At 37.9% G+C, this 13,478-nt stretch overlaps 1 protein-coding gene across 18 annotated transcripts in view; it reads left to right on the top strand.

Annotated features, from left to right (window-relative positions):
- KLF12 (KLF transcription factor 12) overlaps positions 1–13,266 on the top strand; it is a 564,503-nt gene extending 551,237 nt beyond the window's left edge. For all 18 annotated transcript variants that reach the window (XM_016424983.2, XM_056807734.1, XM_056807726.1 and 15 more), the window contains one exon: positions 3,725–13,266. In XM_016424983.2, coding sequence (XP_016280469.1) covers positions 3,725–3,906 — 182 coding nt within the window. In that variant the 3' untranslated portion in view covers positions 3,907–13,266. The remainder of the gene's footprint in view (positions 1–3,724) is intronic.
- The last annotated feature ends 212 nt before the right edge of the window (positions 13,267–13,478 follow it).

Genomic DNA, 13,478 nt, shown 5'->3' with positions numbered 1-13,478 from the left:
CCAAGTGAGAAGTATGATGAATTAAAAAAGGATTAAAAGTAGTTAAGAGATCTTTGGTAACCTTGGAGAGAGCAGTGTTTCAGTAGAGTGATGGAGTGAAAGCCAGATTCCAAGGGTTTGAGAAGTGAGTGGGTGTGGAGGAAGCAAAGCCAACGAGTTTGAACAACTCTGACTAGAAGTTTGGCATTGAAAAGCAGAGTAGATATAAGACAATAGCTTGAGGGGATAGTGATAATCAAGGGAAGGTGATGTAGTGGAGACCTGAGCATGTCTATAGACAGAGAGTTGGAGGACCAGAGATAAGAGCTAGGGAATTAACCTATGGAGGCAAATACAAGAAAAGATGAGCGGGGATAGGATCTAGGTCAAGATAACCCACAAAATGGTGTGACCCAACTTCTGGTTCTTATAGCACCTCCTACTAAGGGAGGTGTAGAGCTTGGCATTGAAAACTATGATTGAGAATCATGGGTGGGGCAGTAGATAGAGTATTAAATTTGGACTTCAACTGTTTGATCTTGGGCAAATCACTCAGCTGCCTCATTTATAAACTTAAGGTAACGACACTTAAAGTACCTACTCCACAGTGTTATTGTAAGGACCAAATGAGATAATATATGCAAAGTGCTTTGAAAACCTTGAACTATTACAGAAATTTCTGTTACTATTATGTGGTTGTCCACTAATTACTCAGTTGCTGAATGATCATTAACTTGCCCATGTCTGGCCTGTGGCATGCCTTTTTGGCATCAGCACTGATGACATAAGGTGACTGTTAGAACCTGATATTTTCATCCAGTTAACCTGAACCTTCCTTCAGTGTGTAGTCATCACACAGTTATATCAGAATTTAACTTTATTATTGTCAGTAGCCCATCAATTCTCTTCATTCATTCATTCATTCATTCATTCCATAACTTAGGATCTAATACTTCCATTTTAAAAAAGTTTTTACCCTTCCCTGGTAGCAACTGGTAGCCTTCTCTAGATAAGGAAGACTCACTAAATGATATAAGACAGTTTGGTTTGTCATATACTCCAGTGGTCTGATGGAGGCACAGCATGCGTGCCTCTGATGTCTGATGTTTAGAAGTTTCCCAGTTTAGTAGGATGCCATTTAGCCACGGGTGGGTGGAAAAAGCATAATCCCTTCATTCTCATACTTCTGCAGCACAAGGTCTGGACGGCATGTCAGCTGTCAGACATTTTGTTATTAATGTTTCAAGATCTTGATACTCGAAGTCAAAAGGAGGAGAGCAAAACAAGAAGCCTGGGGTTGGATGGGGACAGTACTTCCTCTTTGAATGACAACCAGGCAAACAACACACCTGGGTCAGCTTTTGTCCCATTCCCCTGGGAGCTTACTTGGACTCTGGAAAGCAGATCTGTTTCCTGACAAAGCTTTTGCATATTTTACTGTCCTTGCAAGTTGACTGAAGTAGGAGGTCAAATTACTTCTTCAAAATCATACAATGACTTAAGGGACTTGACCCTGATTAAGAAAGTTTCTCAAGGCTTGTCCTAATTCATGGATTGCGTTTTAAGATCACTGTTGTATTGGTTTTTTTTTTTTTCCTGCACTGTGAGCATTCCAGGGCAGAGGGGGGGGGAGCCAAACACAGTACCCAAAAGGTGCCTTTTAATCTGATGCCTAAAAAGGGAGATTTACCTTTTCCTGAACCTGTTTGCTTTTTTTCAGATATGCAATAACCTTGTAGATCAGGTTGATCTTTTTTATTGTTCTGAAATATTCTTGAACTATCAAAACATTGTATATCTTAGGAACAGAGCACCAAAATCTAACTTATCACCATCTACCTCAAAGAATTATTGTGAGAAAAACAATTTGTAAGCAATGAAGTCATATATTCTTGTTGTTATTACCACAGGAAATTCTCAGGTGGTGCCTCATTTCCTATGGCCAGCTCCATTTAGGGGTGTATGTGTGAAGGAAAGGGGTACAACTCTCATTTTTATCTGTCTCTCCATTTTTTCAATGAGAAATAATAAGTCCAAATGGCAGTGGTTCTATACTCTGGGAGATTTTGACTAGAAAATATATCACATACCTAGAGCTTGCTAAATGTTGATAAGTACCTCTATAACTCTCTGATACGGTAATATGACAGTATATATATTTTAAGAAGGGGTTGTGGGATAATGAAAGAGTGAAGAGATAGTCATGATCTTGACTAAATGTAATTTCGTGTTGTTGTACATGTCCTCATCATATCTGACATGTAGATTACTCTTGGTGCCAGTTATCCGGGTGAGTGCATATTCCCCCCTCTCTCCCCTGCAGTGGGAGAAAGGTTGTGGCCTGGCCCAAGTGGCTAATGAAACCACTGAATAAAATAGGCCATCAGCCCTGACCAACATGGGTGGCAGAGTGCCCATTTCAGCAATTCTCAGAGTCTTCTTCTCTTTTACCATTTGTGTCAGTGGGTAGAGGTAGATCATAATCTATTTGTCATCATCTCTAACTCTGTTCCCATTCATTCTTTCATTAATTCATTCAGTAAATATTTATCAAATGCCCACTATGTCCAAAGCACTGTGCTAGGCTTTAAGACCTGGTCTCCATCCCCATTTAACCTACAGTCTAGTTTGGAGGATAAATCTTCAAAACGGGTAAATTATAATACACAAGATTACAGATTTGCAGCCAAGAAGTGCAAAACCAAGTGTATGGGCACTGGGGAAGGGAAGGAGTCATTACTAACATGGGAGCATCAAAGAATCTTTGTAGGGAAGGTGTCATTAATAAAGAGGATTTTATTTTTTCTGACAGCAATTTGATATTATAACAACAACAATAGCTGATATTTGTATATTTCTTACAATGTATCAAGCACTGTACAAATATTACATCATTTGCTCCTTACAACAACCCTGGGAGATAGGTGCTATTATTACCACCATTTTGCATATGAGACAACTGAGGCAAACAGAGGTGAAGTGAATTGCCCAGGATCACATGGCTAATAAGTATCTGAGGTCAAATTTGAATGTGGGTCATCCTGACTCCAGGCACAGCATTCTATTCACTGCTCCACTTGGTTACACCTCTATAGTGGTAAAGAATATAGAAATTGGAGTTGGAAAGATCTGAGTTTTTGTCCTAGGTGTGTGACTCAGTTCTACAGACCAAGGCCTTAAACTTAAACTCTTTGAGTAGCAGTTTTCATCATCTGAAAAAATTTAAATGCTAAATCTGGCCTACCAGACTTCCAAGGTTTGCTTTGAAGACAGTGTTTTGTAAACTGTAAAATTACCGTGTCAAGCAAATGAGTGCAAGCTATTATTATTATTTAGGATGGTAGGTACTTGAGGTATGCTTAATTTTTCATCCTTCTGAAATTTTATTTTTACTTCATTTTTTATCCTTTAAAGTCTATTTAGGACCTAAGCATGTTGTTTTGTTTGTTTATTTGTTTTCCGGCCACCTCCTCTACAAGTGGTTGAAGCTCATTTTGGATAGAAATACCCTTCTGATCTGGGCAGGTTCTAGCACTTGACTCAGTACAGTATGTTTCCTATTTCCAGAATGTTTAAAAATATGGCTGTGTGCCACTAGTTTAAATGTTGATGTTGCCCCCTAGCCTAGGAAATGGAGAAGAAATGACCGATGGCAGTAAATTGTCCACTCTTGCATGGCTGGTTGAATGATTATTTAACAATAATTGAGCACCAAAGATATGTGTTGTTTGTTTGTTTTCCCCAGGAGAAAAACCATACAAATGCACCTGGGAAGGCTGTACCTGGAAGTTTGCTCGTTCGGATGAACTGACAAGGCATTACCGCAAACACACGGGAGTGAAGCCATTCAAATGCGCAGACTGTGATCGTAGTTTTTCCCGATCAGATCACTTGGCACTGCACCGTCGGAGGCACATGCTAGTCTGAGGAATGCGACTTGTCCAGCGGAGCGTAAGAGCTGGGTCTCTTAGCTGCACCCCATTCAGCAGGGCTGAATCCCCATCACAGTGTTAACACAAAAGGGCATCATCATCCCACGATGTCTGAAACCAGAGCAGGAAAACGAATGGTACTTTTCTCCTCTCTCTCTGAAGGTAACCCCATCATGGCTACACAGGCAGCGTTCTCATGCTGGCCGCCGGGGAGATGAGTGACTCAGATGCTTGAAGAGACAGGCATTGTTTTCCAAGCTGTGTCCTCTACTGTTTCAAGATGTTTGTAGCTTATACATTTTCTCAGCTGTCAGACATTTTCTTATTGATCTTTTAAAAATCAGTTACCACAAATTGATGGCAAGAGCAAGACCTTTTTAACTTGGATTATTATTATTCCCAATCCTCCCCACCCCCTTTTTTTGGACTACCATCTCAGTCATGTAGGAACCATGCCCAATTTCGGTTACCGGCAAGCTGCATGAAAATAGAGAAGAATCTATTGGAGAGGTTCCATTCCCTGGAAATCAAGGGGCACTCCAGCAGACTTTTGCAGTAGTGATGGTGGCACTTAGAGATCACACACAATCTGTCATTTTGCCATGCCCTTAAGGACACCGACATTTAATCTTTCATTTGGTTGTTGTTGTTCGTTCTTTGTTTCATTCTGATTCTGTGTTGTCCGTCTGCTCAAACAAAAGGGGACAAACCATGTTTCGCTCGAGGTCCAGTCCAAGGGTCTGCTCTGACAGGGACTAGTATAGAAATGGTTTGGGGGTGTTGTCTAGGAAGAGCCTTTCTTTCTTTCCAAAACAAAAACAAAAAACGACTGGCCCGTTCCAAAGTGAAGTTTTCTGTCACCTAGGCATCATCGCTCGCAGCCCTAGTATTTGATTACAAGGAATCAGGAAAAGAAACTTTCTTAGACACACTGGCACCAAGGTAAGAGGTGTGGCTGTCCAAGCAAAGTCAGTGAACATGAAAAATCAGACAAAGCGGAGAAGGAAATAATGCGCCTCTTGAGGAGAAAAGCAATAATGAATAAAAGGACTTTCCTACAATAACTTCACTGAGGACTCACATTACCAATTTTCATACTTACTAAAGGAATTGTTTTTTAAAAAACCCAGCTTTTTTCGATGTCTTGGTTCTTTTACAATGTCGAGGTAATCTTTCTGTGGTTTACTGTCCTGCTCAGTTCAAGATTGGGCTCCCTTTTTCACATTTTAGAATTCCTTTGGTGGCTGGAAAGCCAAGGCAGGTCCAGAGGAGAAGAAGCCCCTACCTTAACAGGTCAGCTCTCCTTGAAATAAATGAGTGCAAAGAGGATGCTCCCAGAGGAAAGACTGAAATGGTGCTAGTTTCTACTCTTGGGAAGCAGAGAATCAGAGAATAGTCCCTGGACTCTGCTCTACAGGTTTGGGTTTTTAAATTATATTTCGGCTCAGTGGTGTCTGGCGGGATTTTTGCAGGTATGCTCCATCCAGACTTCCTGCATCAAGGATAAGGAAAAAAAATTATTACTTCTCCTTTCCCTCTCCTCACCCCTCCAAAAAAAAAAAGTGTGAGCTTATCTGTAATGAATCAAGTCTATGATAAATAAAGCAATATGTCATCAACAAACATCCTTTTAAAAAATAAATTCCTCTCTTTCACTAAGAACTGAACTGGGGTTTTCCTCCCCCATCTCAACAGAGTAAAAGGAGTTTGGTGAGTTATTTTTACTTGTTCAAGTTTTTTATAGCTCAGCTATAAAGGGTCTCCAGAAAGACCTTTGCAATATACTTTAATTATGAAAACTTGGATTCGGGAAAGGCACAAATTAACCTCACAATGCTCCTAGCTCATTTTGAAGTGTTTGAACAGTCTGAAATAACTTTGGTTACTGAAGTAGCCTTGTTTAGGATTATCTTTAAATCTCTATAATCTTGTTCTGAAAAGTGACTGTTGAAGCAGGAACTAGGGACATTGAATGAAACAAGTGAGATTTGTCTCCGATAGTATTAAAAGTATTTGAAATAACATTCAAATAATAGTGTAACAGTTTTCAGGTTAAAAACTTAGTATAAATCTATGCTCTACATTGTCTGCCAATTTTTCAGCAGAAAAATTGAGCAACTCCAAACCACCTCAGACTAGGGCTGCAGCCTTGCACTGGGTGTTCCCTCCTAGAAGGTTTTTCTGTCCATTGCTGAATGCAGCTCCCTTCCCTGCCCAACCTCTCCAAGTCTGTGTCTATTCTTAATAGGAAACGATTCTCAATTTCGATGGCGAGCTACCAACCAAGAGAGCAGAGGATAATGAAACATGCATTCACACCTCCCTGGCTGCCACTGGCCCATACTCCCAAGGCTCAAAATGTCAGCTGACTTCTTGATGGCTGTTCTTCACAGAAGGGTCCATCTGTTTATCATCCCCAAGGAGCATTCTTCAGTGTTCTAGGTAGTCCTGCGTGGAGGATACCTACCAGCAATAAGCCCAGTATTTAGGAGGCCTTTGAGATATATAGCTAGATTAGATTGACTTAGCACAGATCTAAATGACTTTTATTCTCTTTATAAAATTGGAAAGTGGGAATGAGGGAGACTATGCCCTCACCCCCAAAAGGGAAAGCCAAACCCAACATGGAGCTGAAAACTAAGGCTCGTCACTGTTCACTCTTCTCCCTTTATACATATCAATGCATCCAGTAGTGTAAACAAAATGAAATCAAGCACAAATGTAGAAATGAGTCACTTTAATAATAATAAATATTTAGATGAAAACCTAGAAACTGGAATTTCTTTTGGGCAAACCAGGTGCATAGCAACGTATTTAACCTTAATGAGTTTCCTAAATTCACTACAGGCACTTTGTTGCCAGAAAAATGAAAAGCAGAGTGATTTTGAATAGAAGAATTCCCCCCCTCCCAAAAAAAATAACAACAAAAACACAGGTTGCTTTTCAGAATTGGAAAGGCCTCTGTTTTCTCTCAGCATTCATTGCCTACCTCTGTTATAAGCACAGTACCTAGTGAGTAACAGAGGAAAAGGTGGAGCCCTAGGGAATTTCATGGTCATCTTTACTTTAAATTTGAAGCTGTGTGTGTATGTACATGGATGCAAGTGGCCTTCCCCACTCTTTCTTTAATTGCTTTTAAATCCAAGATCGATGCAGAATATCTGATTCTCCATCCCTTTGCCTGCCTGTAGAGCTACAGAATTTCACTGGGAAGTAGAGTAGTGTCAGGGTTAGAGTCCAGGCTTTTACATTTTAATAGACTCTCTTATTTGGGAAAATGTTTTTTCTTGTTCTGTTTTCATCCCTCTTCAGTCCCACATAAACCTTGGATCCTCCTTGTAACTTGCTACAATTTCCCTGAAGGCTGTTAAGATGGAAATCTTGAAAGGCATACACCCTAAAGCTCAGGCAGCCATGGCTGGCATCAGTTTTAGGAAACATTATAGAATGTTGTTTTCAAAAGCAGTTGAATAACAATAAGGTAAACCACACCATTTTTTTTAACAAGGGCACTTTTTTACTCACTTTCAAGTTTAAGTAAGAGGTAGATAGGAAGATGATTGTCTGCAAAAGAACTTATGAAATGCCACAATGTTTACAAGTGCCAGCTTCCAGATGATTAGCAAGATCATTTCAAGTGGTTGAAAAAGTCTAAGAGTCAATAGCTTTTGGGGAGAAAAACACACTCACACAATAACTTAGTGTTCTGTTTTTGAATAGAAGAATTAAAAAAAACCTTTGAATTGCCATTTCTTTTATAAATCAAAGCTATTCTGCACTTTGAAATCAACTCATTACAAGGACAATTTTGACAGGGAGAAAGATGCAGTACTCCTTATTCTGTACTTTATTTATTATGCTTACCAAAGGTGCAATTGAATAAATCTGGTAAGTAGAGGCCTTCGATTGTATTGTGTACTCCTATTAATCATGGTTTCAGCTGCTTAGAGATGTGGCTACAAATATTGGTGTTTAAGGCGGCTTTCCAACCAGTTAAAATAAGAGGTGGCAAAGTTGACCAGTGTTAAGAATACCAGCATTCATATCGTAGGGAGGGTTAAATTCTGATGGCAAAGCACTAAAACCGAGTCAATTATGGATTATTAATGGGTGTTAAAAAGCTAATGCTCATTTCTCATGGTCCAGTCTCAGCATTTACCTCCATAATAGTTCTTGTAAATTTAGCATGTAAAGTATACTTTCTTACTAAATCATTAGTGGAAATTTTTGAAAAAGCTCCCTTGGTTTCATGGGGGTTAGTGAGTACAATTTGAAAAAAAAAAAAAACCCAACATCCCCTTCCAATGATTTGTTTATTTTGACGTATGAAGAGGTCAGTGAGCTACATCTCCTCATTCTCTTATCAGTATTGCCATGCCTGCCTCTCTCTGTAAGCACCCCTAACAAATGCACATGAATATACTTTTCTATACATGCCGCCAGCGGCATATCCATATGTTCATGGATACATATTCTTACAGGATAGTCAACCAAGAAAAAAGATTTTTAAAGGAAGATTTTGTAATATCCCATGCTGTCTGGAAAAAGAAATTATTTACCTTACTAGGAAATCAGCTTTGATTGCTGAATATGAAGACTTTGCCTGTATTTTATATCTTAAAAATGTACATAACAAATGAAAACGGCTCTATTTTCACAGTTTCATTATAGAACAAATGTGTAGGTTTAGCAGCCCATGCCCATTGGTACTTTAAATATGTTAATACTGAACAATTTCCATAGAAATTCAATTTTTAGTAAGAAAATTAAATCTAAGGATACTGCATCTTTTAAAAATAGAATGAAGGTATTTTACTGTACTTGTAACAGTCTGAATATTCTGTAATATATGTGATAGTGGAAAAGTATTTTCAAACTCACAGTTTTACACAGGTTGTAAATAGTTTATGAAGTAGGGGAATGAGGGGGAAGCTTCTAGTTTTCATCACACAAACACATACGCACATGCACGCACGCACGCACGCACACACACACACACAAACACACTGTTGAGATATGCCTTGTAAATCTTCCACACAACTAGCCATATTACTATAGGGTCTCAATTGTTCCACTTTGTCAGAACATGCTGAGCATGTACAACCCAGAGTGGCCACTTGTTTTGGTTTGTCTAGGACAGCTTTGGATACAATGAAGTCATTTGAAGTCCCTGGAAACTGATTCCAAACTCAAAATGCCTTTGTCTGAATAGGGGAAAACAGCTGCAAGGGAGTATTCTAGTGTTTAAAATGTGCTCGAGAGAAAAAAAGAAGTAGACAATTGTTTTATTTTCTCAGTTAGCTCACTCCCTCTGCCAAAATGGTCCTTGGACAAAAGATTCCACAGTTCCAACAGGTGGTCACTCTTGGGTAATTCCAAAGGGAATTTTTGTTGTTAGGTAGAGCTGCATGTGACCAGTAGCTATGTGGTGGTAGTATCAGTGAGAATCCCCATTTGCTGGTGTCAGAGATAAGCTAATTCTCATTTTCAAAAACGAATGAAAACCTGAAAGTGCCTGTCCATATACGTACATGATTACTGATGGAATGTTCTATGCTTTTCACACAGCAATAATAATGCTGCTTCATTAGACTAGCACTTATTTCCCCCCAAATAATTGAAAAAGATAAATTTCAATAAATCTATCCAACGCCTTCCACTCCCCTACCACCCAATCTCTTATTTTATCCTTTACTGTCCCAACTCTTGTGTGTCATTTACCTTAAGTAAAATGGTGTTATTCATGCAAAGGGAGAATGCAGATTTCATCTAGAAAGCCCACGATATACAGTGGTAATGCCAAATCACAGCTTGCTATAACGGTTGGTTTGTGTTTTCTGACCCGGAGCTCATAAAGGATTTCCAGTGAATCATACACAATATTCTCTGAGAGGAAGACCCATGATAGCAACTAGAAATAAACATGCTTTTCTAGCCACTTCAGCTGCTAGGACCCATTATTAAATGTAAACATTTTTGTTTCTTGTTTCTTTTTCTGACTTCACCTGTTGTTTTCCCATTTCAACTGTATCTCTGAGCAAAGAAAATCTTCATCCTTTCTATAGGAAGACTAGTGGAGTCCTTGTAACATTTAAGGATGTCAACCCATCACTCAGCCAAGGTTTGCTGAGCAGTCTGAACATTACCATATTTACTTGCATTATTATTCCCATTTTCCCATTCCCAAATAGTCCACTGTTAAAGCTAGAAGCATGGTTGGAATTAGAACATGATGTGGTTTGGACAATGTGAGCCCTGTTAGCACCTCTGCTTCACAATAAAAGTGCTGGCAAAATAATGTTGTTGCCAGGTAAAATTATGTCCATTGGACCTGAAGAAGCTCTGAGACTTGATAAGAGAAGTTGATGAAGTGCGAATAGGGGTTAAGCACTTTTCCATTTATTTGCAGCAAATCAAGATTTAAGTAAACCCAGGTCAAATATTTAGCTCTTCCCAGAGTCTGAGGAGGTAAAGAACTGGAGCAGTGGACACCAAAAGAAAGTCCTGATGGGGAAAGGATCTTGCGTTTTCTTCTCAAAATTCTTAATCTTTTTTTTAAAAAAATCATCTGGATATAGTTATTTCTATAAAATGTGAAGCCATATTGAATGAAAAGTGAAAAATATAGTCAGTTGTCTGGATGTCTGGTCAACATATACTGCAAGTCATTCATATATCTCTAAATATGTGGCATAAAATCCAGGGACATCACTAACATTTACCTCTTTGATCAGAATATTTGGCTTTGTTTTGATTAACTTGTGTCTCCACAGACAAAAAATTGATGACATTAGTTCAATTATTCAAGCCAAAATAAGATATTTACTTTTCTTTCTATTGGTGTTTGGTCCTGCACAATCCAACAATTTGCTTGAATTCTCTTCTTCACTTTTCATTCAGATGGCTTCCAATATCAATTTACATTGTTGTTTTTTTCAAAGATGGAGTTGATTCTTCTAAGTGTTCACCTCACAATGATTAATATCACAGCTCCCCAAGAATTACTGTCACATATGTATAATGAACATGAATTCAAAAACGATCGTTTTTTTTCATCATTTCCATTTTACAACAAAGTCTCTTACACTTTTAAATAGTTTTGAACATGAATTATTCTTTATGCTAACAATCATGATGCAGTTGAATTTTGTATATGAAATCAAGACAAACAAAATCTATTTTTCTTTCCCCACCCCATCTCCCAACTTATGAAATTCTGACAGTGTTGATTCATTGATGTACTAATGGACTTTAAAATCATCTTAAGGTGAACATTTCTCTTTCTCTTTCTGTAATTGAGTTTCCTAAATTATGGTCTTTCTCCCTGTTACACTTGGGGGTGGTAGAAGAGAGACAAGAGACAGAGACAGAGGCAGAGAAAGACCTGCAGAAACCAACTCCTTAATATGTAGAAAGGCAACATTCTGAGTACAGACTACCATAGGTGGTCATCATTCTCCATTAATTAGGTTTCACAAGCAATAATTTCTTAAAACACCAAAACCACAAACCTAAGTGAGCTGAAAAATGATGAGTTACAAAAAGAATCGTATCAGGAATTTCTCATTTTGGTTTTCATCGCCAGATGTTTGTTTAAATGTGTATGAAACAACAGACTTTGCACTTGATGTGAGGCTCTAAAATGAGCGATGTCCTACACGAACAGATTGGTTGCCTTTACCAATGACCAGACTAGGACTCTTCAAGAACTGTTTTTGTGGCAAGAGGCACACATTAAATCTAGGTAACAGTAATGCCCATTAATCTATGAAGGAGGATTTTATGAATGTGAGAATACAAGATCTTTCATTCCTTCTTTTTGTGTGTTCCAAAAGAGATTTCCTAAAACATAGAGGACATTTTTGCATCCTGACCTTGAATGATCTGGTTTCCATAGCAGAATTTGTATACTCTTCTATTTGTAATGATGTTCATACAATTTCTTAAACAGTAATGCATTACATAGGCACTATTGAACTGGGGCACTGGTGCCTATATTCAAGGCTCTTTCTTATGACTTGTTTGTTTATAGTTTTTCACATTTAAAACTTAAAAAAAAATCACCATCTAAAGTGAAGGTGATTAGAAGGAAATCCTTTGTATTTCTTTTTCCAACATCTGTGTGTAATACATTACATTACATCACAAAGCAACAACTTACTGAAAGAAGTGAGAGAAATATTTACAAAACCAACTTGAAAAACATTGTGTTAACTACATTGGATCATGCAATTATATGTATTATAACATGTCCATTTAGGGGAAAAAAAACAACAGCAGCAAACTCATGTTTGTCCATAGCCAAAAGCCTACTCCAAACTTTCCGTGTCGTGAAGAGATCAGACAAGACCACCTTTAAGATACCCACCTGCCACTTAAAGACAACTTAGTTATAATTAGTAATAGTCTAGACACTGCTCTGTGTGTGTGGGGTAGGGGGAGGGATGAATTCAGAAGTCATACTTTTTGAATAATTCTCTCAATGGTATTTGAAGAAACAAGAGAATAAAGAAAAACATGATCATTGGCCAAATCAAGCAAGCATTTCCCCCAAGCCCTAACAATTAGCTCATTACATTAGTATATATGGTAATTGGGTCATAAGATCTTTTTGTGTTTTAAAAAAAGAAAGAAAGAAAGCAAACCACCCCATAGTTTGGAAAATTTCAACCTAGGATTGGAGCCTCTGAACAAGGAATAGACTAGATACACAGCACCTGATTCACTTTGCTGGGATGTAGGGGAAAGAAGTCTTCTTCTCAAAGCCCATAGAAAGATGGCCCCTTACTTCAAAAGATAAAACTCCCCTGTGAGACTAGAAAACAAATATATTAATTCTTCAAATCTTCTTTTGTTTTCTGTTCAGAGGGTTTTTCATTGCAAAGAAATTTATTTCTTCAAAGCTCATCTAAAGATCTAATTTCCCAATAGTTTCCTCTGCATTTATATACGATGTAGTGTTTAGACAACACCTGTTATAAGTTTATTAATATTATGTAAGTGTTGTTCTTGTATTTATGTATAGTGTATGTATTGTAAATATACTCAGAGCTTTTTTTTTTCCTTTTACTGTAAAATGGTGATTTTGCCCTATGATAATGTAAAGGGAGACCCTCCTAATGAAATTCTGTCAGAGGATGATTCCAGTCTATTCTCAGAGATTTAAATGAACAAGTGTTATCGTTTTTAATGGTGTCTCAGACATATTCTGTTGGTGCATTGCTTTTCTGTATTCAACTTTCCTATGAATTGAGCTGTGAACTGAAATAGAATTTAACCCTTTAAATGTATGCATTTGTATAATTATCTGAATGAAGGCATGAAGGTTAAATAAAGCATTTTGTATGGAACAAAACTCCCTAATTATTACTGTGGATGACTCAGACACTCTGGAAAGCATAGTTATTAACTATTCTAATTAAACCTTTGTATGAAACCCTGGACCATTTGTGTATAGTAATTGAAAAAACAAAAACAAATGCAGGATTTGCCCCAGGAAATGAGCTACACATTTATTTCAGAATGAAAAATGCCCAGAAGATCCTAATGTCCTTTTAAAGTTTCCAT

This window comes from Monodelphis domestica, chromosome 8, assembly GCF_027887165.1.
Source record: "Monodelphis domestica isolate mMonDom1 chromosome 8, mMonDom1.pri, whole genome shotgun sequence".
In the NCBI taxonomy this organism is placed as follows: Eukaryota; Metazoa; Chordata; class Mammalia; order Didelphimorphia; family Didelphidae; genus Monodelphis; species Monodelphis domestica.
This window is presented reverse-complemented; position numbering and strand designations above follow the sequence as displayed.